Source organism: Protomyctophum bolini (assembly GCF_963924005.1).
Source record: "Protomyctophum bolini genome assembly, chromosome: 4".
Taxonomy (NCBI): Eukaryota; Metazoa; Chordata; class Actinopteri; order Myctophiformes; family Myctophidae; genus Protomyctophum; species Protomyctophum bolini.
In genome coordinates this window covers 15310759-15336216 of record NC_137865.1, presented here as the reverse complement: position 1 = coordinate 15336216, position 25458 = coordinate 15310759, and the positions used below count along the sequence as shown (strand labels likewise).

Here is a 25458-nt window from a genome sequence, read left to right as displayed (position 1 = left end):
TATGGTTAACATATGGCCTACATGGTTAAGCTAGAGTTCATATATGACATGGTTAAGCTAGGGTTCATGCAGTGGAAATCTTGCCCGTCTGTGTGTCCAGGCCGGGGTTTGGCTAAAGAAATAGGCAAGCCTGGTCTTGTCTGCGTTTGTGAGAGCATCACACACTGTCTGTACTAGTGATGTCTTTATTTTTAGAATTAAGTGAGTCTGTCGATCAATGGATAAGCTTCTGCCAACACAACTCCATTCTTCAGAGTGTAGAGTTTCCATGATACTCCTATCAACCTTGTTTTGTTCTTATAAACAAAGCTGTCGTTTTTGCCCCTCTACAGAACCCATAGTGAGGAACGGCCGTCCGCCATCAGCCCACAGTGTCCACTCCTTCCTGCACCAGTACACAGGCTCCTTTAAGAAGCCACCGATGAGGCGACCACAGAGTGTCATCGGAGGTGGCCTGGGTTCCCTCATGGTCTTGCCCCGCAATGGCAGTCGCCTTGGTGAGCGAGAGAGACACACACACACACACACACACACACACACAGACAGACAGACAGACAGACAGACAGAGACACACACACACACACACACACACACACACACACACACACACACATTAATAGATCCTTACTTGCACGTCATATAGAATAAACATACAAACTACTGTCAGGGGGCGCCTATCTTGTCACATACACACTTGCATGTCAACTCATCCACTTCAATGTTAGATTCGGTCGCACATTAACCAGCTCGGTGGCAAATGTTCTTTTGCTTTCTTGAAACAATGGTAGCTCTCTAGGACAAACACAGAGGTTTCCCTGCCATTTAAATATCCATGAAGCTCCACCTCTATGCAAACAACTACCGCATGACTCTGGGCTTGATAAGAGTAGCTGCCATTAAAAATGTCACAGAGAATGTTATTGTTTCCGTTATTCTTTGTTGATGTCATCAGCTGGTGCTGAGCAAGCAGCCGCTCCCTGACTGGTTTACACCGGAATGCCCTTTCTCAAGCCCAATGTATGCTTTGTTGTCCAACGGTGTCGCACTGCTGAAAATAGCTTATCTACAGGCCTATAATGTGTCGCTAATGTGCTGTGTTGTGGGCTTGTAGATCATCTTTATAAACACTCTTTATCCCTTCACTTTACCCCCCTGAAGCTTAATTCCTCTGTAATACAACAGTGACTGCAAGTCAAACGCTCTACAAGTTAACGACGTGTTGCCACTGTTTGGCAAGCGAAACCCTTGTGCAATGGATAATTAATTAAGATGAACTGTTTCTTTCCAGATATCGTCCACGAGAACTTGAAGATGGGTTCAGATGGAGAGAGTGACCAGGCATCGGGGACCTCGTCAGATGAGGTGCAGTCGCCCACAGGGGTTTGTCTGAGGAACAGAGGCAACCGATCTCGCATCTCAGCGGAGGTAAGACCCCCCCCCCCCCCTCCCTTTATTCATGACATTTAGATTTTTAGGGGACATGAGTCAGCATTCACGTTTGGGGCTGCACAGGAAGTCAAAACCGGTTTATTTAGATCCCCATTAGCTGCCACATATGGCAACAGCCATATTTTGTGGCTCTGTGTTATGATTCACATGACATGACAGATTTATTCATGAAAGCATGTCACTAGCTTTATTCGTCAGGAGGAGTGCCTCTTTAGCCTCCACTTTGAACCAAATTATTCTGACGTTTTGTGAGCTGGAGGGACCATGACAATGGGCCTTTTCCTCAGGAAGTCACATTTGATAATGTGACTGCGGCCTGGCCTCTGAGTGTGGGCGTCATCTTCAAAGCTTTCAAACACATAAGGTAGTTGTTTAGTGACTGCCACAGTCTTAACATGTGTTTTTCTAGCACACACGCAGCAAAGTCTGCTGTTACAATAATCACCTTGACGTATTCTACGAGTCACTTTTCACAGCAAAAAATCTTGAATGCAAACAAAACGAAAGTGCAAGTGTTTTGTGTTTTGTTTATTTATTTTTGCATGTCATGTGAAACTTAACAGGACATTGCTATGCTTGTTATGCAATATATGCACACGTATGTAGATTCTTGTCCTTTTGCTAATATCTACTACACTACAGGAATGTCACTTTGCTGGGAAGAACAATTAGTATTCTGGGCATATCATTTGCCAATAAATTAGGTAAACTCACTGTATAACACTAGCCTAAAAAATTGTAAAACCCATCATTATATAAACTAAAACAAATGTAAATCCCATTTCCAACTGGCTAATGTTCTGTACATAATGTTATGTACATACTGTTGGATCAGGATATCAAGTGCCTGTGTTTGGCCTGCAGTGTGTGGAGGCGGTTGTCAGTATTAAATGAACTAGAATTTCGCCCCCCTTCGGGGGGCTCAATCCTAGTGTCGTTGCAGCGCAATATGGGAAGAAGGAAATTGCGGGAATTGACAGACTCCACTTCATGTTTCAGCTGTGGTTTTAAACTCAGTAGTGTGCCCTGCACACAGCGCACACTCGCAATTGCAGCTGGAGGGCGACGCGACACACACACACACACACACACACACACACACACACACACACACACACACACACACACACACAGAGCGATGTGTGGATAAATCACTGAGATGTGGGAAATGTGTTCAGAAGTACAACGATTAAGCACGCACAGGCAAATGTCAGAAGCATCTGTTTCGGTTTCCAAACAGGAAGTTGTAAATGTGCTTATTAGACGGAGGCAGCGTGATGCTGGCATCTATTGTGATGCCAGCATCACCACATTTCACATAGAAATATAAGCACCCATTTACTCGCTTAGCGGAGACTGTGGGGTGGTAGAGGACATCTCCCCGGACGCGTGGGTATGTCCAGATAGTTGCCTCGCGGAGGCCTCTTTGTCCAGTGTCCATTCTGGGTCTGGAAACGGCACTTTTTTGAGTGTTGACCCCAATAGAAGGTCTGCTGCTCTGAATTTTACACCTCTCCCGCTTAGCGGAGACTGTGGGGTGGTAGAGGACATCTCCCCGGACGCGTGGGTATGTCCAGATAGTTGCCTCGCGGAGCCGTCTTTTGTCCAGTGTCCAGTCTGGGTCCGGAAACGGTAATTTATTTTGCATTGACCCCAGTAGAAGCTCTGCTGCTCTGAATTTTACACCTCTCTCGCTTAGCGGAGACTGTGGGGTGGTAGAGGACATCTCCCCGGACGCGTGGGTATGTCCAGATAGTTGCCTCGCGGAGGCCTCTTTGTCCAGTGTCCATTCTGGGTCTGGAAACGGCACTTTTTTGAGTGTTGACCCCAATAGAAGGTCTGCTGCTCTGAATTTTACACCTCTCCCGCTTAGCGGAGACTGTGGGGTGGTAGAGGACATCTCCCCGGACGCGTGGGTATGTCCAGATAGTTGCCTCGCGGAGGCCTCTTTGTCCAGTGTCCATTCTGGGTCCGGAAACGGTACATTTTTTTGCATTGACCCCAGTAGAAGCTCTGCTGCTGTGAATTTTACACCTCTCCCGCTTAGCGGAGACTGTGGGGTGGTAGAGGACATCTTCCCAAACGCGTGGGTATGTCCAGATAGTTGCCTGGCGGAGCCGTCTTTTGTCCAGTGTCCACTTTATAAAGTCCATGCACTCCAGTGAATAGCATTTATCCATTTAGATAACTTTTTTATGTTATTTAATTACTTATTTTTACACAGAAACATAATGTGTGTCTTTACAATAACTGTAATGTAATAATAATACTAATAATGTAATGTAAAAATTATTTAATTAACGAATTAAATAATCTTATTTTATTCTGAAAGCAACCGGATGTCTTAAATCTGCTAGCTGTCAGACCGGAAGTTCTAAATTTGCTCATAAGACGGAGCCTTAGACGGAGCCAACTCGCAGGCAGTGCGAGAGGCTGGTTACAGGATTCTATAGGTCAGCCGTTTTGGTGTGACACACACGGCTTCCACATTTAGCTTCATACTGGGTGAAAGTGTCCTTCCAAAAATTATTATTTCGCTCGAAATTCTTATTCACAATGACATCGAGTTGAGGTGTTTGTGTTTTAGGGTAATTGTTGCATAAGCGCTATTTCGCACTATTTCTCCCTCCCCTCCCCTGTGTCTGAAGCAGCTAGCATGGAAGCTATATGGATTATGGAAGCTTTCCCTCCGATTGCACACAACCATGCCGTTATCCACGCGTCCATCCGATTGCTTTTAATGTAAATGTCCCATCCACTGAGCAATAGCGATATAAGCGCCTTATTCATTCATTCGATTCATTTGGGTGTGGGGCTGTGCAGTGCTGTGGGCAGCCTTTCTGACGGAGGCTCGGAGCTGCTGCTGCTGACGCTGTTCGAGTCGCATGGAGCAGTATAGAGTAGGCGTGGCGCAGCATTAGAAGGGCGCAGCAAATGCACGACATTGAGGGGTAGAAACCATCCCGGTCGCGTGGTTCATCTAACGCGTGTGTCACTGTGAAGGACTGGCCCCAATAAGTGAACGTAGTTGGCGTAGTAGACGCCAACATGACGATTCTGACGTAGGCTGGTGATGTTGAGCAACAATGGCGTGGTTGACAAAAGTAATATTTATTCAGTAATTAAGACATTTCTTTCAATGAAATGTAGCCTATATGTATTCTGGGAGTGTGCCGAATTTATTTTGCATATAGAGATGTGTGGTGAAAGTGTGGTTGGGTCGGAGAAAGCTGTTGGATAAACGGCCATGTGCTTATGTACCCCTGTCTATTAGGGTAGCAGGATTATTATGATTATTATTATTAGTATTGTTATTGTGATTATTACATGGATTATTGTTGTGATGTGAGCTTGTGGCTGACTCACTATCTAGAAAATAAAAACATGGCACTTCATTTAAAATAGGTTACAGACCCCTGTTATATGCGCTTGTTTTGGGATTCTTTTTAAAGACCTATTTACTTGTTTCTATGAGACATGGCAACGCCAACAGCGCAGCGAAAGGCATCCACGTCTTTCTCTTGTGAAATGCTGAGATTAGAAACGACCATAATTATTTCATTTCTCAACCTTAAAAAAAAAATAAAGACATCTCCATAATCCTTGGGAAGTGTGTGTAGCAAAAGTAGTCGGCATTGTCATGGTTGAAAGTATTCATGCAACACTGACGCTGTAAGCTGTGTGATGCTAACGCGCTAACACCGTTAGCATGGTCTGTGTTGGTCAAAGGAAAAAGGATAGATATGAAACTACTGGCCAAAGTGTCATACAAAACACAACACCTAAAATCGGAATGTGATGGTGACCTATTGAGCACAAACAGACAATCATGATTTGCTTGCTGGACCTATAATTAATTTATGTGCATTACATTTCCACCTCGCACATATAAATGAAAAGCAAGATGGATGCTAACGTGCTAACACCGTTAGCATGTTCTGTGTTGGTCGGAAAAAGGATAGATATGAAACTACTGGCCCAAATAAATGTCATAGAAAACACAACACCTAAAATCGGAATGTGATGGTGACCTATTGAGCACAAACAGACAATCATGATTTGCTTGCTGGACCTATAATTAATTTATGTGCATTACATTTCAACCTCGCACATATAAATCAAGCCACAGTGCAGTCAGAGAGTAGTTCACAGGTCACACACAGGAGCAGTGAAAGGGGGAGGGGCCTTCGGATGGCAGTGTAGAGTAGGCACGACATTGAGGGGTAGAAACCATCCCGGTCGCGTGGTTGATCTAACGCGTGTGTCACTGTGAAGGACTGGCCCCATTAAGTGAACGTAGTTGGCGTAGTAGACGCCAACATGACGATTCTGACGTAGGCTGTTGAGGTTGAGCAAGAATAGCGTGTTTCAGAAAAGTAATATTTAAACAGTAAAGAAGACATTTTTGGCGAATGCAATGTAGTCTATGTCTTTTGTGGGAGTGTGCAGGTTTTATTTTGCATAGAGAGATGTGTGGTGGAAGTGTGGCTTGGTCGGAGATAGAGCACGAATGAACGGCCAGGTGCTCATGTACCCCTGTCTATTAGGGTAGCAGGATGGCATGTTCCACTCTACTTGATTGGTGCGTGTGTGGCGTCGTCTCTTCCCCCCCTTCCCCTCCAACTCAAGTGTGTTTATTGGTTGGTTTTGGTCACAGGATTTGTCAGCGGCTCCCAGTGGCTATGTTCAAAGACCAAACATTCACACATGTAAGATGGGAGAAAAAAAAAAGTCTCTTAAGCGGCTTAACTCCACTGGGAGTCTACTCACCACGAGAATGTGACACACCACCTCTCGCTGCTGCTTTGAGAGCTAGCCAGTAGTAGCTAGCTATGCATGCTGGCTAGTGGCTGGGACTCTATTTCTTTTTGGACACACGCATGACAGACACATGGTCACACTCAGACTCTCTCTCTCTCCTAATCCAACAAACACATGTATCGTATATGAGCAGGACTTCTGCTGCTGATGGAGCAGAGGAACTGTGAGACCAATATGAGACCATGTGTCTGTTCTTGGCCTCTGGGCTGCAATTTGTCCAATTATTTGAGGGAGGATTGGGAACCTGTGGTCAGGTAGCGATCTTATGGTCCAGCTCTGTGTCCGAGGAGAAGAAGCCGGGCTGTTTTGTGATTAAATCACAAGGATTACTGTAATACGCTCCAGATGGGCCCTGTTGCAGCAGATTAGAACACGCTGATTGGACCACTGGAGACGGGGCGGGGGGGGGGCTAAACAGGGCAGGGTGATGGCAGCCCATGCTCTAGGGGGGCAGTTGACCAATCAACTATCACATACAAATATGATTGAAAGGTTGTATTAAAAAATGTTGGTTAGAAATTAGTTTGAAAATCAAGCTGGACCACATTAGGTTCATTTAAGTAATAACCATGTCATGCTTAAACATCTCAAAGCTGGTGCAATCAGGCCAGAAAGGCTACTGCATGTCTGATTTCAAGTTGCACATTTATTTTTATTGGTGAGGCTGGGGGCTGAAACTTGGAAAATGCGTCCACAAAAAAAAAGTGTCACTAGCATATCATTGGATTTAAAGTAACTAAGAGGAAGTCGCGGTAGATTAACGGCAATAATCTAACACAAATGCATCATGGGAAGAATCTAGGCAGTGTATTATGTGAGCATGCGTTTTCATTTTTATGTAACAAGTCATCAGGATCATGCTTTTGCAGTATGTTCCTCTGGTATGGAGTGATCTCTTAAAGAGCCCAGAGGCCACCATTAATTCCGTACAAAAGTCTAGTACACATTTAAGTCTATACATTACAGTACACTACAAACAAGTACCCCCCCCCCCCCCCCCACACACACACACACACACACACACACACTCGGCTCGCATACTACCCTCTCTGTTGACTCCTAGAGTCTAAAGCAGGTTGTGTGTGTCTGGGGAAATGGCTCATAACAGACTCTGAGGTCGTTTATTTAGGGTCGCCACCATTTTGTTTAGGGTCTCTAGTATTTATTTAGAGCTTACTCCGTTTGCTCAGTGGTTTACTTTTGTTTGCATAGAGTCTTACACAGTGTTGACACTGTTTATAATGGCCCTCTCTGTTGTGTTGTGTGTGTGTGTGTGTGTGTGCCTGTGCCTGTGTTTGTGCACGTGTGTTTCGCGTACAGGATCTGAACAAGCGCCTGTCCCTACCAGCCGACATCCGGATACCCGATGGTTACCTGGAGAAGCTGCAGTTGAGCAGTCCACCGTTCGACCAGCCACTCAGCAGACGTTCACGAAGAGCCTCCCTGGTGAGAGACACTGAGAGAGGAGGATAGATGAAGTATTATGCTGCGTTCACACGGGCAGATACAGTCTACCAATACCATTCATTTTTAATGGAAGCCAGCCACGTGAAGCTACAAAGCAAATCTGACGTGTGTAGCTGCTACAAAAGATAACATGGCTGCAAATTAGCTGAACTGGCTTCAACTTCAGATACAAAGATACAAAGCAACAACTATGCTGTGAATCTTTGTATCTTTGCATCTGCCTGTGTGAACACAGCATTAGAGTCAGGAAAGGAGAGCTTGTTATAGAGGAAGGAAGATGGAGAGATGGTCCTGGACAAAGCTGGTAATATTGACAGAAGGAGGGATAGAGGGAGAGGGAGCTGAGATCAGGAAGACAGGAAAAGCAGGAATGGATGCAGTATGACAGGATATAAACCTGTATTGATCTCCAGGGGAAATCCGGTGTCGTAGCAGCAACAGCAACAAGCATGTACAGTCTATCACCAGTGAATACATTTATGCGTGAATATACAGTACCTCTATCGCCAATGAATAGACTATCAACAGAGTGTATGTACAGTGTCAAATGTTCTTCAACAGTCTTATCAACAGTTAATGAGTGTATCTACAGTTTATCCACAATGAATGTATGAGTGAGAATAAGTGAGAGTGATGCTGATAAGACGAGAGTAGTAGGAAGATACAGGCAAGAATACGTTTGAGGCTAAGATTGAGAGGAAAGGGACGACTGCAGGAATGATAAAGAAGACAGCTGTGAGAATGGGTTTTTAGTATTGAAAGACTATGAGGTGTAAGTTGAGAGCTCATGCTTTGTCACACAACCTAATATCGTCCTCTCAGCTCCTTTGTCGTGTTTATGTTGGACCTCTGCGTTGAATAATATCTTCCGATTGTCCTGTTCCGGTGTGCATCTGTCTGAACTGGAGCAGATGAAAAGTGTGAACATTTCTGCACAGTGTTCTTCCTTGTGTAGGCATGTGTGCACTGTGCATGCACAGGCCAAAAGCCAACGGTTCCCTGTCAGGAGAGATTAGCTATGATGGTCGTTCCTTCTAAACCGACTCCATCATGAAAGGCTGACTGCCTTTCATGATGGGGTCGGAATAATTTCTTGTGGCGTCTATAAGCTTGTCAACACTAATAAAGACACAATATTCATTAATGTCATTTTTCCTCTTCTCTCCACTAGTCAGAAATTGGATTCGGGAAGCTGGAGACCTACATTAAACTGGACAAACTGGGGGAGGTACGTGGAGTGTTGTTCACCTTGGCATTCTTTCCTCTATCTCCCAGGTGCTAATGTTCTCATGGCCACTGATCGGGCACGCACGCACTTTCTCTCTCTCCGTCTCTCTCTCTCTCACACTCACTCACTCACTCACTCACACTCACACACACACACACACACACACACACACACACACACACACACACACACACACACACACACACACACACACACACACACACACACACACTCTCTCTCTCTCTCCAAAGGGCACATCCTCCGGGTTGCCCCAGTTTCCTCCTACACCAAAGAGACATGCATGTTGGCATTATAATCCTGCCCAGTTCCCTTGACTAAACTGCCCTTATACCTGGCACTAGTCTGGGCAATGAATGCTGTACTTGTAAGATAAGAATTTGTTCTCATTCGGTTGTACCTGGTTAAACAACACGTTTTAAAGTGGTTTACTGAACCACACACAATTGTTTCTCCCTGTTCTCCAGGGCACGTATGCTACAGTCTACAAGGGTAGGAGTAAGTTGACGGACAACCTGGTTGCTCTGAAAGAAATCAGACTAGAGCATGAGGAGGGTGCGCCATGTACCGCAATCCGGGAAGGTGAGAGGATAAGAATGGCGTACGTTGCATGCCTTAATTGCATCTCTAGCATTCTTATTCTGGGGGCAAAGATTCAGTGAAAATAGCAGATCTACGATGCGTTGTGAGCTTGTAGATCGGCTGTTTTGGGTGAATGTCCCCCCCCCCCCCCCCCCAGAATAGGGATGCTGGGGTTTAAGTGGTTCGGCCAAGTATAACAATTATTTTCAATCTGTCCTAATGGAAACTGATATTCTCTCAAGTTGTCATCGTGTACATACTGTATCTTTGGGGGAAAGATTTACATATTTATCCGTTAATATGACAAAAGCTGCTATGTATGTATTGTCATTCAGGGGTGCTGTGGATGAAACATTATTTACAGGTGTAACCTGAGTCTGGTGTACTACATTACCATTCAATAAGTTCTCCTTCGTTAACATGCCTTTCACTCATCTGTGATGTCAGACATTTACCCTTCTTTGTTCTCTTTTCAAGTATCGTTACTGAAGGACCTGAAACACGCCAACATCGTGACGCTGCACGACATCATTCACACAGAGAAGTCCCTGACGCTAGTTTTCGAGTACCTGGTGAGAACAACAAAGCGACTCCACGTCCGTGACTTGCATTACATAGGAGCCCTAGGAAATGTCTAACACACATTATTTGCTGAACTCATGGACCTCTGTGGAACAGATACTGCTAATATATGGAGCATGCTGCTGGTCTGGTCTCGTGGTCTCTAACAGAGCGCCCTCCCCATCTCTCCTCCCTTTAGGACAAGGACCTCAAGCAGTACATGGATGACTGCGGGAACATTCTGAGCATGCAGAACGTCAAGGTGAGCATCTGCAGGCGGTGTGCCACACCAGCTGTCTTCAGGGACAGTCTCAAAACTCTGAGGCTGACGGATCTTAAGAAAAACAAACATGCTCGCTCTGCCCCCTGGTGGCGGAAATGTGTATTGTTGAGGCAGGAATGACGTGAATCACTTTTTGGAGGTCCACTCTTCCTGACCAAATACAAACACAAACTATAATTGTATGAAATTACGTTCTCTTCTGTTTTATAATGATGGGATATTAGGAATTCCTTGTTTAGCAGTAGTAATAATAATACTTGCAATTGATGTAGCCCTTTTCTAAAGTAAAAATCAACTTAAACGTATGCAAACTGTAAATTCCGGATGACCTACTTTCCAGTGATTCCAGTGTTTTATCACTACGATTATTGACTCAAAGTGATCTGTTCTCCAGATTTTCCTGTACCAGATCCTACGAGGTCTGGCCTACTGTCATAAACGGAAGGTTCTACACAGAGACCTAAAACCCCAGAACCTACTCATCAATGAGAGGGGAGAGCTCAAACTGGCTGACTTTGGTACGACAATTACTCAAATTCAAATTCAAAACCCTTTATGGTGGGAATATAAAAAACTGAGGTTTGTGTTCTGGACTCAATGTATTGTCTTTCTTTCTCTTTGGTTTAAAAACAAAAAATCCAGGCCTGGCCCGGGCCAAATCGGTTCCTACGAAGACATACTCCAATGAGGTAGTTACGCTTTGGTACCGGCCACCAGATGTTCTACTGGGCTCCTCTGAATACTCCACACAGATAGACATGTGGTGAGTAGGCTGCTCTTATTATGACAAACACTGCTTAGACTTGCAGCTCGCTCCCTCACTGTGACAACCTCTACCCCACACAGATGATGGAGAAGAAAATGCCTTTGTTAAATTCTGCTGACTAGCCATCCTTCATTGTTCAATGTTCTTTCTATGAGAGTTTTTGTTTGATTAAATTGTAGGCTGCAGTGCAGCAACTAAGACAGGAAATAGAGGGTGAAAAGTAACACACTTGTCTTGTGGTCTTTGCACCCACAGCAAACTGGTATCGAGGCCTTTAACGCCTCTGCTGTTCTGAATAAGAATCACTTTGTTGTGTTGGCACTAGCGCAGAACATAATTCATTGTCACGTTTAAAGTTCACACGGTTATCAATATTGTAGACAGGAGCTATACATGTCACGCTATATATACAGTATATTCAGTCATTTGAACTTTACAATGTGCAGTCAGTGACCATCAGGTGATAGACCGCAGTAGAGACGAAGATTGTTTTTCAGAGTAGGAAGAAATACGTGACGTAGACTCTCCACTATCAATAATTGGTCTGTTCATTAACCATCTCCTCTCTCTTGCCAGGGGAGTGGGCTGTATTTTCTATGAGATGTCTGCGGGCAGGCCCCTGTTCCCTGGCTCCACTGTAGAGGACGAGCTGCACCTCATCTTTAGGCTACTAGGTTAGTACTGCCCCCTGCTGACAGAGAATCAGTATAACTTTTAATATCCAACACTGGTTATAGCTTTGGCTGGCACACCCGGCTGGCAGTGTAAAACAGCCCCTGCCTGCCATGATAAAGCCCTACTTAAATGTGTGTCACTTGAATGTCTCTACAGGCACACCCACAGACGACAGCTGGCCCGGGATCTATTCCATCGATGAGTTCAAATCGTACAAGTTCCCCAAGTACAAACCCCAACCCCTCATCAACCACGCGCCCAGGTAGGGACCTTGCATGTGGAACCTTTAAAGGAATGACGTGGGCGTACGCAATGGAAAACCCATTATTGATTTTGAATCCGTGCCTTTGCATTCATGAAATGTTTGGATATTTTTGTTTGAGCAGACACACTATTAGGATGACCAAATGTAGGCTCCAGTTGTTATTTTCACTTAATTTGGCCGTGACAAACCCTGACAGCTGAATGTATATTAATACCTCCCACTCCACACTCCCACTCTCTCATGTTAGTCCTCTAATCGTTGGAGATGGAAATGAGCTAAACCTTTTTGAGGGACCCAGGTATAGTATGTCAGCTGTCCCCCAAGGCCCTATACTAGGTCTCCTCCTCCTTTCCCTCAGCACCAAATCTCTTTTGTGAAAAATGCCACTCTTCAAGCTCACAATTAGTTGTGAGCTTGTAGATCAGCTATTTTCAGAGAAAGTTCTCCCCAGAATAGTGACTCTGGGCTTCATGTGGTTAATATTAGCGCTTTAGCTTATGTGGTTGGTTGTTGATGGGTTGGACGCTAGTGCTGTTTGGTCTGTTGGATAATGTAGTTTGTGCCCTCTGTCACTTCCTGTAAGGAAATCCTGTGGAATGGTTGACTCTTTCTTTCCTGACCCTTGCCAGTATTTGCTAGTCTCCTCTTCTGATTACTTTTCTGTCTCTCTCTCTCTCTCTGTCAGGTTGGACACTGATGGCATTGAGCTGCTGCTGTCATTCCTAAAAGTGAGTGTCACTATATTTGACAGGATGCTAAGTAAAGATGCTTCTCCACTGCTTGGAATCAGCTCAACTCAACTCGACTAGCTTTGATTTACACTGTAGATTGCACTCCCTCAAAATGGTTGTCACAGCAATTTGATTGTTTTTTTGTTTGTTTTTTACTTGAGAGAGAAATGACCAGCTCAACAAGATCTACCCACCGAAAAAAAAAAAAAATCCATTGCTGAAAATACAGTAGTTTAAAAATGTACCTGGGGCGGCTTTGGAATACAGTAACGGCGCTGGCGTTACGAATAAGACAAATGCACTTGGAATGGTAAATAGAGGGAGATAAATGGAATAGGTAATAGGTAATTCTACCGACATTTGTGAGCACACACTCTTGAAAACAAAGTATTGCATTATGGGTTTGAGCTGACAGACCCTTTTTGATGTCAATCAAGTCAACTTAATTCAAGTGGCAGATGCCAAAAATATTTAAATTAAATATTCTTTAGGGGCATGTCATGTGATCTACGCCTTTGTGATCTACCTTTTGGGCACCCCTGGTGTAAAGCAATGCTAATGCTGTCTCTGGGCTTGAAGTTGTGAACATTTTGGTTGGAAATGCTCACAAAGTGTAATCTGTGTTACCTCAAAATATAATTGGAAGCATTTGTGTGGAATTGTGGATGCAAATTATTCTTGTAGAGACCAAAATGAGATATTGGGTGAACCAAAACGAGTGCTTTTTTGCCTGCCATCCAGAAAAACGATGTCTTGTAAGATGACAGTAGGCGCTCTGGTGCTATGAAGCGTGCTACTGCGATACATTTTGCAGTTATATATTGCGGCTGTATAGTTTGCCTAAATGGTACGAATTGCACTCCAGCATGGCTTTAGTTTACTCCATCTGACGTTGGGTTTTTTTCTTATCTTTTTGTCTTGACCCCTGGGTCCAGTACGAGTCAAAAAAGAGGATCTCCGCTGATGAAGCAATGAGACAGCCCTACTTCAAGAGTCTGGGGCCACGTATACACACACTGCCAGAGGGTGAGTCATGAAAAGACAACACAGTAATGCAGACTTGGCAGGCTACTCGAGAATATATAGTGCTATACACTCAGAAAATCATGTACTGTTTTAAAAAAATGTTTCTCTCATCTCATTCTGTCTGGGTTTTGGCAGTTGTTTCCATATTCACACTGAAGGAAGTCCAGTTGCAGAGAGATCCTGGATACCGGAACCTGGATACCGGTAAGGAGTACCTCAAGTATGAATGACCGGAACTCCTGAAATGTACATCCGACTGATTGATAAAAATGTGTCTAATTTGTTTTGTTCTTTTTAAACCATAGGCAATGGCAAGAACAGAAGGCAAAGCATGCTGTTTTAGGATCTTTGAACTGTTTATCGGACATCATCATAGCTGTACAGTCTCACAGATGGATCAGTCCCTGAGATGGATGGTGCGAATGGTTATAGCCTCTTGTTAATCTCAGCTTGACTCTTCAACTCGCCTCGGATTCACGCTCTACTGTGGGGGGGCCCTGGAAGTTTGTTGTGAAACTAGCCCAAAAGAGACATTTATATACATTTATATTTATTGGGAAGAGAATTTGCTGCTAAATCCAACTACTGTCTAGAATTCTAACAGGCTCAGTCACTTTAAGCAAAACATGCAATGTGTATAGATTTTTAAATTTATTTTTTTCTTTTTTGAAGTGGTGGTGTTATTGGTGATTTTAATGTCATATTTTCCATTTTCATAAATCAGAACCCAACCTCAAAGTTCCTTTAGTGTGCGTGTGTGTAAGACAGACAGAGGGACGTTTTTGTAGTAGCTCTGAATTTTGCTATTTCAATTTCTGAAGTTTGGACTTCCTGTGCCGCTGTCTCCATCCAGTATTTCTCGAGTGTTTCCTCAAAGACCATTGAGGCCAGTTGATATACAATGGATGGCCATGTCATTCTCCTAACTGGAGGCTCAAATAGGAGCAGAGCTACCAAGCGTGGTTCACATTCTTGTCAGTCACCAAATAGAAATGCTGGCTTATATCATTTAAGAATGCTGCGGTCTCCGTCACGACCAATGAACAAATGCAGGCAAACAAATAGTTGGTGGAATCATTGACACGGGCATTACAAGATAACACAATGCTTCATCAGAGCACTTCAAGATACAGTACGACCACAGCGAATAGCTTCCTCTTCCCCATTTCTTTTTTTTTAAACTCCGATCTCTCACGCCAGTTCGCTTCTGATCCACGGATGAAACACACCGTGATCTCCCAGGGTCAGAATGAGCGACGTTGGCATTTGAAGTATCACAGGTGTGTTCTCCTTTCTGCCAATCTCACCTCATGACATGGGAAGAAACCAATGGTTCATGATTGGATTGCTTCCATCATCATGTTGCATGCCTGCTCTGTTGTATGGAGAAAGCACACAGGCACTGAACACTTGTTCAGGGCATACTAGTGAATACAATGAGTCATGGTCTATTTAACAGTGTTACAAGAGATGTTTTGTATGACATACTTTAACGTTATTTGTGGATAATTGTTATTTGGTGTGGCATGACATTGCAGATGCCATCCTATATTTGAGCTTGATTTTTTTTCCAGAGAAGAGAATAAAAATGTTAAGAACAATATTTTGCCGAAGTCATTACAATTTTTTTTCTCTTGCACGTAGACAGACATCCACTTTTGTTTGATCCACAAGTGAAACTTCTATCTACGACTACCAATCGCTCCTAAATGAAGAACTTTAAAAGCATTCAATGCTTGGTTTATTGAAAATGACGGCTTTCTTCCGCGATACAAAATAATACAGAATACATACTGTATGTTACTTCCAGTATAACAAAACAAACATACAAACAACAAAAAACATTACAAGATGGCGTGTGGGAGAGAGGGGGGGGATTTTGAAATCTTGTCTTCATAAAATGTGTTTGTAAAATAAAACAAGACACTAACAAGGCACAGCTGGTACTATCCGAGAAGCACAGTGCATAATAATAATAACAAACAATACACACAAACAACTGAAACGACCAGTTTCACAGTGCGATTAAAGTTTTACAAAGAGAAAAAAATGAATAAAGAAAAGTAATAAAAGCAACCAAGCTGTATACTTGGAATGAGAGGCTGGGTAGCCATCCATAACTAGTAGCTACACTTCACTTGTGTCCATCTTGGACAGGGTCATATAGAAATGTGCTGTACATTATCACAAAGAGCCAGATGTCTTACAGACACCGTGGCATTTCTTTCTTTTCTTTTTTGAGTGGTGCACCCACTCCTATAGACAGCTATGTGTGTGGCTGGGTCCCTGGGTCTGTCCCTGTGTCCCTTGCTGTGTCCGAGCACGAAAATAGCGTTTGTTTACCACCAAGTGTCACTGTTGCACAGCCTAACAGACACAGACACACACAAGCCAGGGAGGAGGGCTAGTACAGTACAAGTACAGTACAGCACCACTCACTTCAGACGGGTCTGATTTTATTTTGACCAAGTGCTTTCAATAACTGGAATTTGAAGCAACTTAAGTGCAATAAAAACATGAGGTCACAAAATGTCTCTCAAAGTAATTTGCATTGTAAGCACATTTTGACAGGAAAATAAACTGAAGAAATGTTGATGATGGTAACTGTGGTATGATTTAAAACAAAAAAGTCATCCATGGTTGGGTAGAGCAGAGTTGCTTAAATTGGAGACCCTGGATCATGACTTGTGAGCGTTGTGGGACCGAAGCAGGGAGGAGGGTGTTCCTTCCAGGTTTGGCATGGCCATAGGCATGTGTCCGTTGATTAGATTGGGGAACTGTGGAGGAAGAGAAAGGGAGTTAGTGGGGAGGCGGGGAACTCTGCAGAAGCTGATTTCCGGTGAGGAACTGCCGTATTGTCACTGCTCTGGTTTCCTGTTGTTTTATGCCGTGTCTCTCTTCCTCTCTCTCTCTGCTGTGTTCTCTATCGCTTAACGACTAGGCTTGAATTTTGTTTTGTGCACAAAGACCACGACTGCGCTGCTGTATGCCTGTCAAAGTGTGTGTGTGTGTGTGTGTGTGTGTGTGCCCAGTTCACAAATGAGGAGCAGCTATCAAAACCAGTCCGCCCTGTTCAGACTGGATCCCCAGGGCTCAAACAGGAAGTATTCGCAGGATTTCCTCCTCCTCGTGAGCGCTGAAACAGGACACCTCAGTCGGACCTCCTTGTGTACCGAGAGACTGAGTGTCTGCAAATCTAACCTAACAACCTTTGCTTCCTGCTAGTACTGTCGCATATCTCGACAGCAACCTTTCTCTTCAGGTTGATATATTGTATTATTAAGTAAGCACCCGATTTTCTAAGGAGTGGGACTTGTGCCCTGTCTGACACTGCCACATTTATTACAAGACACGTGGGCAACGTTGTGGGCAGCAAAGTATTTATTAATAATTTATTCACTGCCACCATTTACTCCTGTGCTGCAACTTATCTGCCGCCGGATACAGCAGGGTCTTTTGTTTTGAAGACCCTAAAATTCACCCCAAAAAGAACCGGAAGCTAAAAAAAACTAAAACTAATGTGGCTAGCGTCATTTTAAAAGTCATCAGATTGTATCAACCTTGACTACTTTCCTACTTTCATAGTTTAAAATTAACCACTTGAACTATAGCGACTGTATGCTGGGCTCATAATAGGCAAACATTCACTGAATATGGCTGATCTACAAGCTCACAGTGTGTCAAAATGTGGCACGTTGTGATCTTGTATATCGACTATTTTCGGCGAAGATATTTGGTCTAGAGGGGATCAAAGGAGGGGACCAAGTATAGAGACCTGGGTGACTCCGGGTTAACTTAAGTGGTCTTCCTTCCTATGGTACATACCTGGAAGAGGGAGCCATGCCCCTGTAGCCTGGCGGGGCTGAGCGGGGCGACGGGGCTGAGGTTGCTCCAGAAGTGGATACCGGACAGTAGGGGACTGTGGGCCAACAGCAACCCTGAGGGAGTCTGAGTAGAGAGCGAATCGGAAAGAAACAGATGGAGGGAAATGCCAGGGAAAGGGATAGAGAAAGAGAAATGAGAGCAAGACAACGTAACAGAGCGTGAGTAAAACACAGGACAGCATTTGCTTTTTGTTATTTTTTGTTTGTTTTTGGAGATGAAAACGGCATTGGCCACTGGCTGGAGAGAGCTTTCATGTGAAGCCGAGGCTTTGCATAATGTGAAACATATCGAACTCTTAAATGGGCGTTTGTTGGCGTTAGGAACAACAAACCAAAGGAGCGGGGAGGAAGTCTGTGGTTTCTCCGCTAGATACAAAGGTGATGTGGGGCAAAAGGGAGGTGGTGGCGGAGAGGGTTCTTGTTGATTGGGGGTGGGGGTCCTCAGGCACCATGGGCCTTGGAACGGCAAAGGAGGTCGGGAGAGAAACATATGAAATCAATTTCTCTCTCTCCCCCAAGCCCCCCCCCCCTTCCAGTTTCCCCTGTGTCACCTCAGAGAAGTGAGGCAGTGTTGCAGAGCAGAGGGACCCAGCCCTGCTCTCATTATTAATGGAATTATTGGAGCATATGGCATCACTTACAGCCTCCTCCAGCTTCCATAGACTGGCCTAGCAGAGGATTTCTGTAAATCTCTCATTCTTTACTCTGATCTCATTTCGTGCACATTTCTAAACAGACAGTAAGTAAGTGAAGTCTTATTGCCACGGCATGCCGTAAATCTCAGTGTCACCTTCAATGAGGCGTGCACAGTTGTTCTTTGTAATGCTTCCAGTCTAAACATAATATTCACTGGGATATTTGTTTTCAATTGGCTTAATGCTTATTGCACAGCTTTTGGGGGTTATAACAAAGTCAAACTTTGCTTGCTGGATGAATTTGCGTCCAACTTCATGGCAGAGCACACACTATAAAAATGTAAGTGAATCCTTCTTCCACAGACCATGTCAAGACTGCAATATTAGCAGAAGAATGAAACTCCGTAGCCACTCTAGTTACTGTTATTCAGCTTGCACTTATAGTCTGAATTTCTATTCGATTTCTAACTGTTTTAGAGTTTTTGTTGAGTATTTCTGCATATGTGCTATTATTGCTATATATAATATATGAAAATTGACACTAGTTTCACTTGTATGGTTAGAAACAGCTTATTCCCAGACATACAATAAAATATGTAGTGTAATTTAACTCTAGTGTAAAATGGGCCCATTACGGCCCAAGAATGGACTCTTCATTCTTTTTTAGCTTAGCTTGTTCATTGAGCAAGCTAAACACTCTAGAATTGGGCTTTGTAGGCGCTGGGCAGGATAATGAGAATGTCAAATTAATAAAATATAGTCACGTTATAAATAACAGAGGGTAATCATATATTGTTCATACAAATATAATAACATATATTTTAATTTGTAAGTTACTAAATACTTTTCTGTTTTTTGTTTGACAGAGTTCTTGATTAGGCTATGCAGTACTGGTCTGGTAGTGTTTCCACCCCTGTATGCCAGGCTGTGTTGGACGTAGCTGGGCCTGGGGTGCTGCCTCGCTACTCTGGGAGGCCTTCGGGGACAACTGACATCATGTTCTGGATAGATCCCATCAGCTCCCCGTTGCCAGCAGCCAGACCACAGCACAGCACAGGGTAAGACGGAAACGGATACCATCGCAGAGTTATTCTCCATTCTACAGTATATGATTTGATTATTTATTACTTGCTCATTATGCCTCAGCTGTGCCTGCCACAGAATGACATAGCCTGTCGCCGATCTCTGATTTCTGCGGTGACACTAATGATGGAACAGACGAATGGTGCCTGACTACAGTGTCTGAGAAACCCAAAGCAGCTATTTTTTAATAGCAGTATAAGTAAGTATTCCTGATATATTATTCATATTCATTTCACCTGAGCAGTGAAGAAGGCTGGGGTGAGGGAGCCAGAGGGCAGCGCTGGGCTATTGAGAGCTATGGAGCCGATGTCAGTCCCAGCCAGCAGCAGGGAAGGGCCACAGATCTCCAGAGCTTTGGGCTTTTTGCTTTTCGGTGGGAGTCCATCTCCTTGATTACTACCAGTACTATTTCCACCTCTACCGCTCCTCTTCTCAGGAGGATGCAGTGCCCGTTCTCTGTGCCCGGAGGAAAGGTTGAGGGGCTGGGCCCCCTGGTCAGAGTCCTCTGCCTCCTCAGGTGTTGGGCTCCAACTTCGCCCAAGCAGGGGGGCCGGGTGGTGGCGTGGGGACGACGGGGAGCGGGGTGGCGGGGAGAGTTTGGACGACCTGGAGGAGACATTGGACTCTGTTCTGGTGGGAGGGGAGGTCCTCTCGTTGGCATTGGTGCCAAAGCGGATGACGGAGCGCGGCTCATCCTGGCATTCCCGCAGGGCTCGTAGCAGCTCGGCCTTGTTGTGCAGGGAGCTGAAGGGTGAGTAGAGGCCTGAGTGGAGGAAGTCACTGCGACATGCCTGTGCCCCCATGACCTCCAGTGTTCTCCTCTGGGTGTCCTCCTCCTCTTCCTCCTCCTCCATCTCCATCTCCGGGTTATCTCCTTCCTGGAGGAGTGTTGCCCTCCCAGGTGCCAGGCCCATCTCCACTGCCTGGGGGTCCATCTTAAGGATCTCAGGGAATGAGACAAACTTGTAGACAAACTTCTGGCCAATCACCTTCTTGATGATGTTCTGTAAGATTGAGGAACATGGGATTAGTGGTGAACTGATTTAGACACAGAAACTTACATTCACGTTTGGTGATTTTCCATTTGAATATTTCAAAAGGTTAAACCAATAGTGCAGTTACTTAAAACAACTGAGTCTGTGTTGATATTCAAAGGGCACTTATGTAGTAATAGACTGAATTTCCTGCCAGTCCAACAAATCAAAAAACCCTGTTCAAAAACTAGTCTCTTGTAGATCCGATGATTAAGGGGGAAGTGGAAGTATCTGCCAGCGGAGATTGTGGGTTGAAAAAGAAGAACAATTAACTTTTTCTGTCATAATACTGTCTCAGGAACCTATTAAAATGGTACAAGGTACGCAGTGTTATGACGGAATATGGCGGAACAAAAGTAAGGTGCCTACAATTCAGTCAACTACTTTTCTGCTCAAATACCCGTGGCCACTAAAACATGACATTACAAAAGAGATGAGATGGATTACGGCGAGAGATCCATCCTCCATTTATAGTATTTCTTTCTTTATTGATGCCAACAGCAGGAAGCTCGGAATGAGAAGCTCTGACGCAGCATGGTAAAAATCACTCTTGTGTGAAGTGAGGGGCGTCGACCACATGACTTCTTAAGTCGTTATTTAGTGCCCTAAACAAACATTAAAGTCCATAGACTTGGCTGGTAACTGATTTATCTCATATGGCTAGCATGGCGATGTACCCTGAGGGAGGGGTGAAATTTGTCAAGCCATCTCACCTTGTCGTAGTAATAACGCAGCGCTCTGCTCAGCTTGTCGTAGTTCATGTTGGTTTTGTTCTTGCGCAGTCCCCACAGCTTGGCGACTTCCTCTGATTTGAGGAGCTTGAACTCCCCATCGGTGGACGTCCAACAGATCAGGTGTTTGTGACTCTGGTCTAACAGCAACTGCAGAAGGAACTGCCAAAGGGTTATGGCGCTGTCCATACCTAGGAGGGAAAAAAATCAGGGTTTCGTTTTTAACTATTCTTAGTTAAAAACTTGACAAGATGTTTTGTTCAGGTGAAAAAAAATCCCCGTCCACTAAGGAAAGTAGGCTTTCTATACACAAGCCGCCTTGTGAGTAGGTAATACGTTCTTAATATTTTCGCTACAGAGAGGCTGGTCTGCATTTCATGCGACGGCAGGAAGAGAACAGTCCCATAGCCTAAATGCAACGGCAGCAAAGTGCATTAGGCTATGGACCAGAGCTAGGAGCTGACCTGTTCTGACATGCCTCCCTTTTGATACCTGTCCATTAAAACTCTAGACGGGCAAAGTTATTAGTGCAGCCGTGCCCGGCAGCCGGCGAAAACTAGTTCTCAACAGGCCCGAAAAATAAACCCTGTACACTCAAGACACTGCCCCCGCTTCCACGCTTAGATCTCCATATATGGAGTTGAACTGTTCTGACATTCCATTATGTTGATCTGTTCTCATCGAACACTGTACACTTGACTGAAGACACGCTCCATATATGGCCAGTACAGAATTCATTCCATATGTTGATCTGAACCTCCAAGCCAAAGCACCAGCGCTCGCCCAGCAGTCTGCCGTCATCCAGGCTGGTGCGACGTGCGTGCATGCAAGGTCAGGGCGTCTTACTGGTGCCAATACTTTCAATAGATTAGTTAGGTGGCAAAGTGGAATATACAATAAGTATGACTTCAACTAATGCACTAAATGCAGGCACAATGTTGTAACTGTACCACTACCCACACACAACATGGAAAGTGTCCAATATAAGTAAAACACAAATCAGAATCCAGCTGTGTTAACCTAGATTTAAACGCACTAAACGCACGCTATACTTTATAAAACTACTATGTCACTTTTCAAACCTTTACTAATTGCTAATAAATCATAAAGCATTTGTGCCAAAGGTTCTCGACAAAAAGAGGTAAAGCTCATGGTCAAATGGCCTCTTCCTAAACTTTACTTTTCTTTGTGTTGTACACTTTTAAGCTTCACACTTTGCAGACTATAGTAGGTTAGGGAGGCTGTGGCTTATGTGAGCTGTAACATGTGGTGTAAGGGAGAGCAGACTCCTGATGAATAGAACAGTGTGTGGAGACGGGTGCAGTGTAACGTAGCAGCAGTGGCCGCAAAAGAAGAAGAAGAAAAATATAAGGAGAAACAACAGCTCAAGCCAGAAATATGCTGCGGTCCAACCTGGCCCTCTCTACAGGAAGTATGACGGGGCCAGGGTGGGTTATTCCTTTAATAGAGGAATGTGCAGCCTCTGAGCTCCTGTCTGAGTCTTTTAAGCACTTTTACAAAGGGTTTTTTTTTGGTCTGTTTTAAGAGAAATAAACATTTCAATAAATATTGATGTCCTTCTTCTGTTCTGTTCTAATTCGAATCTTGACTAGTGAGGTGATGGGTGAAGACTAGGGTTTCAAATTATCCATTAATTCATAAATTGATAACCTTATAGATCGATTAACCGTTAGTTGATAAGCAGTGTTTTGATTTTATTCATTTATTAGATCCCCATTAGCTTTCTGTACATGACAGAAGCAACTCTTTTGGGTCTCAAAACCAGTATTTCACGGCGTCGCGTCATCGTTTTTCTTTTCTTTTCGACTGTAACAGAACCAGCATTAACAAATCATTTCACTTTAAACTAGCTACTGACAAGTTTCAGAACTTTCAATCAACAAAAAAAAATAGATGTGTAAACAATCTCCACTCACACACACACACACACACACACACACACACACACACACACACACACACACACACACACACACACACACACACACAGGCTGAAATTGTTTCCGGACCAAGCCTATCCCCAGAGTTTTCTATCTGCCATGTGAAACTACAAAACTGTCACAGTCAGGACTTCCTCCTATTCTACTTTCAAGGACAAATGTTGAGGAGGGGGGGATCTCACACTGGGGGAGCATTTCCCCAATCCTGCCACACTTCCGACACAAATCCCGGGAGTGAGCGGGTCAAAAGATCAAATCATTGTCCCCTTCCTCTCCCCGCCCTTCAACCTGTTCTGAAACAATACATGGCATGATTTTCTGCAGTGCTCGGAGATACTTCTATTATTTGCAGATGTGAAGGTGGTGGCTGTCATCGAGTTCCTCTTTGACAGCTCGACCTCCGGCTACGTCTGCCGTCTACTCCCTCTCGTTTCCACTCCATCCTGGCTGCTGCTGTTTGGTGCAACAGTTTGGATCTGTAGACTCACCCATCCACGTCAACTTGTGAGTTATGAGGTTGTTGCAGATGCTCGGATTGAGAAATCATGCTGCGAAAGCGCCGGGCGCACAAAGCAATCCAGTGTGTTGGGGGAACGGAAACTCCTAATGAGATTAGACGTGTGTGATTGTGTGTGTGTGTGTGTGTGTGTGTGTGTGTGTGTGTGTGTGTGTGTGTGTTTTCAATCTGTTCATATGTAATACACCAGTGAGAGGGGCAAAGTGTGTGTGTGTGTGTGTGTGTGTGTGTGTGTGCTGTAGACATTACTTAGCTATGACTAAACCTGCTCTCTCTTCCTGTTCACAGACTGGAAAATTCAATGGGCCATCGTGGCCTTGTTTATAGCAAAGCATCTGTCATATAAAAAGTTCAAGTTTCTTTGTTATATTCAATGGTTTCTTTCCATCACTTTGCCTGCATACCACTCGATAACAGATTATCACAGGAGTTAATTTGTTTGGTTATTGGGATGGATAATAATATGTATTGTAATTGTAGAGTAGACTATACGTAGTCTTCCGCTATTTTTGCTTCACCGACTCATTTTCAAGATGTTGCTCCATAGACACAAACACAATCACACCGGAAGGAGGTGTACGGTTTGTGCACTCGGGGAAAACCATTGACTGTACACAGAACCGGACTTTTATGCCACTTTATTATTAAGTTATAGGATAGTCTGTTTAATGGATAGAAAATAGGCAAACATATTCTATACAGTCCCATTATTATTTAACCAAAAGAGATGCGACTGTAACAGAACCAGCATTAACAAATAATTTCACTTTAAACTAGCTACTGACAAGTTTCAGAACTTTCAATCAACAAAATACAATATACATCATAATCAAATGTAGGCTGGTATACATTTTAAAAGTACCTGCTATCTCTGCTTTGTCTTATCCTCCTTGGAACTTTAAGATGAAATTCGTATGATCCCTTGTTTTTCCATGCTTACTGTCGTCTTCTACACGGCCCAGTGTGTGCTGTGCTGGACTGAAATAGGATCCTGGCTTTTTCTTTTTCTTCTGAGCAGGAAGTTGGAGCAGGCAGACACAGAGCCGGCTCACTTCCTCTCCCCCACGATTCCCCAGGCGCTCTGCCGTCTGTGTAAACACACTTTTCCTCCCCTCTTCTTCTCTCGCTGCCCTCCGAGTCCGACGGCCAGCGATACTCTATTTTAACACACATGGCAACATAGTAACTCTCGGCCGATCTCTAGACGGGATGACGTCGTCGCTCTTTTCGGGTGAGGCTGAGGCTTAGGGCTGAGGCCGCTAGGAGGCGCGATAACAGCGTTCATCATCCAGTTCCCCTCCCTCGCTGTAGTTCTGTCTCTCGGACTGCTCCTGTGTGATTTTGAGTTACCTTATATTAACATTGTGATTGATTGTCGAACTTTGACATGGAATTACTAGTAAGTTCTAAAGAACCATACCAGTCTAACGTTTGGATTTCTACAAAACATGTTGTGTAGCATAGGTATTGGTAATACAATACATTTGTGCAGACAGTGAGCTAGTGCACTGTGCAAACTTTAGAAGATCTCACCTACTATTTTTTAAATATAATTTAATATAGCCTAAACGTGAATAGCACTCACATTTAGGTAGGCTATAGGTAATTCCAACACTCCCAACTCGTAATTAACTATGAACAATAATAAAAAACATGTCCCTACATGTTTTAGGGACATGGGACATAACAGCGTGATATCCCTGTGATATCACTTGACAACAGGGCGGAGGTCGTATAGCGT

The 25458-nt window shown here is 44.1% G+C and overlaps 2 protein-coding genes across 2 annotated transcripts in view; one reads left to right on the top strand and one right to left on the bottom strand.

The window, feature by feature from the left end:
* Positions 1-15475, top strand: part of LOC308314792 (cyclin-dependent kinase 17-like) — a 37337-nt gene extending 21862 nt beyond the window's left edge. The window contains exons 3-17 of the mRNA XM_080762490.1: positions 333-497; positions 1289-1425; positions 7591-7716; positions 8909-8965; positions 9451-9565; positions 10043-10137; positions 10326-10388; positions 10804-10927; positions 11052-11172; positions 11752-11849; positions 12007-12112; positions 12801-12843; positions 13782-13872; positions 14008-14076; positions 14178-15475. Of these exons, the coding sequence (XP_080618616.1) occupies positions 333-497; positions 1289-1425; positions 7591-7716; positions 8909-8965; positions 9451-9565; positions 10043-10137; positions 10326-10388; positions 10804-10927; positions 11052-11172; positions 11752-11849; positions 12007-12112; positions 12801-12843; positions 13782-13872; positions 14008-14076; positions 14178-14215 (1448 nt within the window). The 3' untranslated portion in view covers positions 14216-15475. The remainder of the gene's footprint in view (positions 1-332; positions 498-1288; positions 1426-7590; positions 7717-8908; positions 8966-9450; positions 9566-10042; positions 10138-10325; positions 10389-10803; positions 10928-11051; positions 11173-11751; positions 11850-12006; positions 12113-12800; positions 12844-13781; positions 13873-14007; positions 14077-14177) is intronic.
* Positions 15476-15596: 121 nt separating this feature from the next.
* Positions 15597-24946, bottom strand: LOC308314794 (ETS domain-containing protein Elk-3-like). Its single transcript, XM_080762492.1, has 5 exons — positions 24580-24946; positions 21222-21430; positions 19711-20478; positions 17698-17820; positions 15597-16649 (listed from the first exon to the last, which is right to left on the bottom strand). Exons 2-5 carry the CDS (start codon positions 21426-21428, stop codon positions 16551-16553), a joined length of 1197 nt encoding a protein of 398 aa, XP_080618618.1. The 5' UTR covers positions 21429-21430; positions 24580-24946; the 3' UTR covers positions 15597-16550.
* Positions 24947-25458: the final 512 nt, after the last annotated feature.

Excerpts from the sequence above, each read along its gene's own strand:
- LOC308314794 (XM_080762492.1), bottom strand. The coding sequence starts at position 21,428 with ATGGACAGCGCCATAACCCTTTGGCAGTTCCTTCTGCAGTTGCTGTTA. Across the intron at positions 20,479-21,221 it reads TGCGTTATTACTACGACAAG|AACATCATCAAGAAGGTGAT; the intron begins GTGAGATGGCTT and ends TCAATCTTACAG. Across the intron at positions 16,650-17,697 it reads GGCATGGCTCCCTCTTCCAG|TTCCCCAATCTAATCAACGG; the intron begins GTATGTACCATA and ends CTTCCTCCACAG.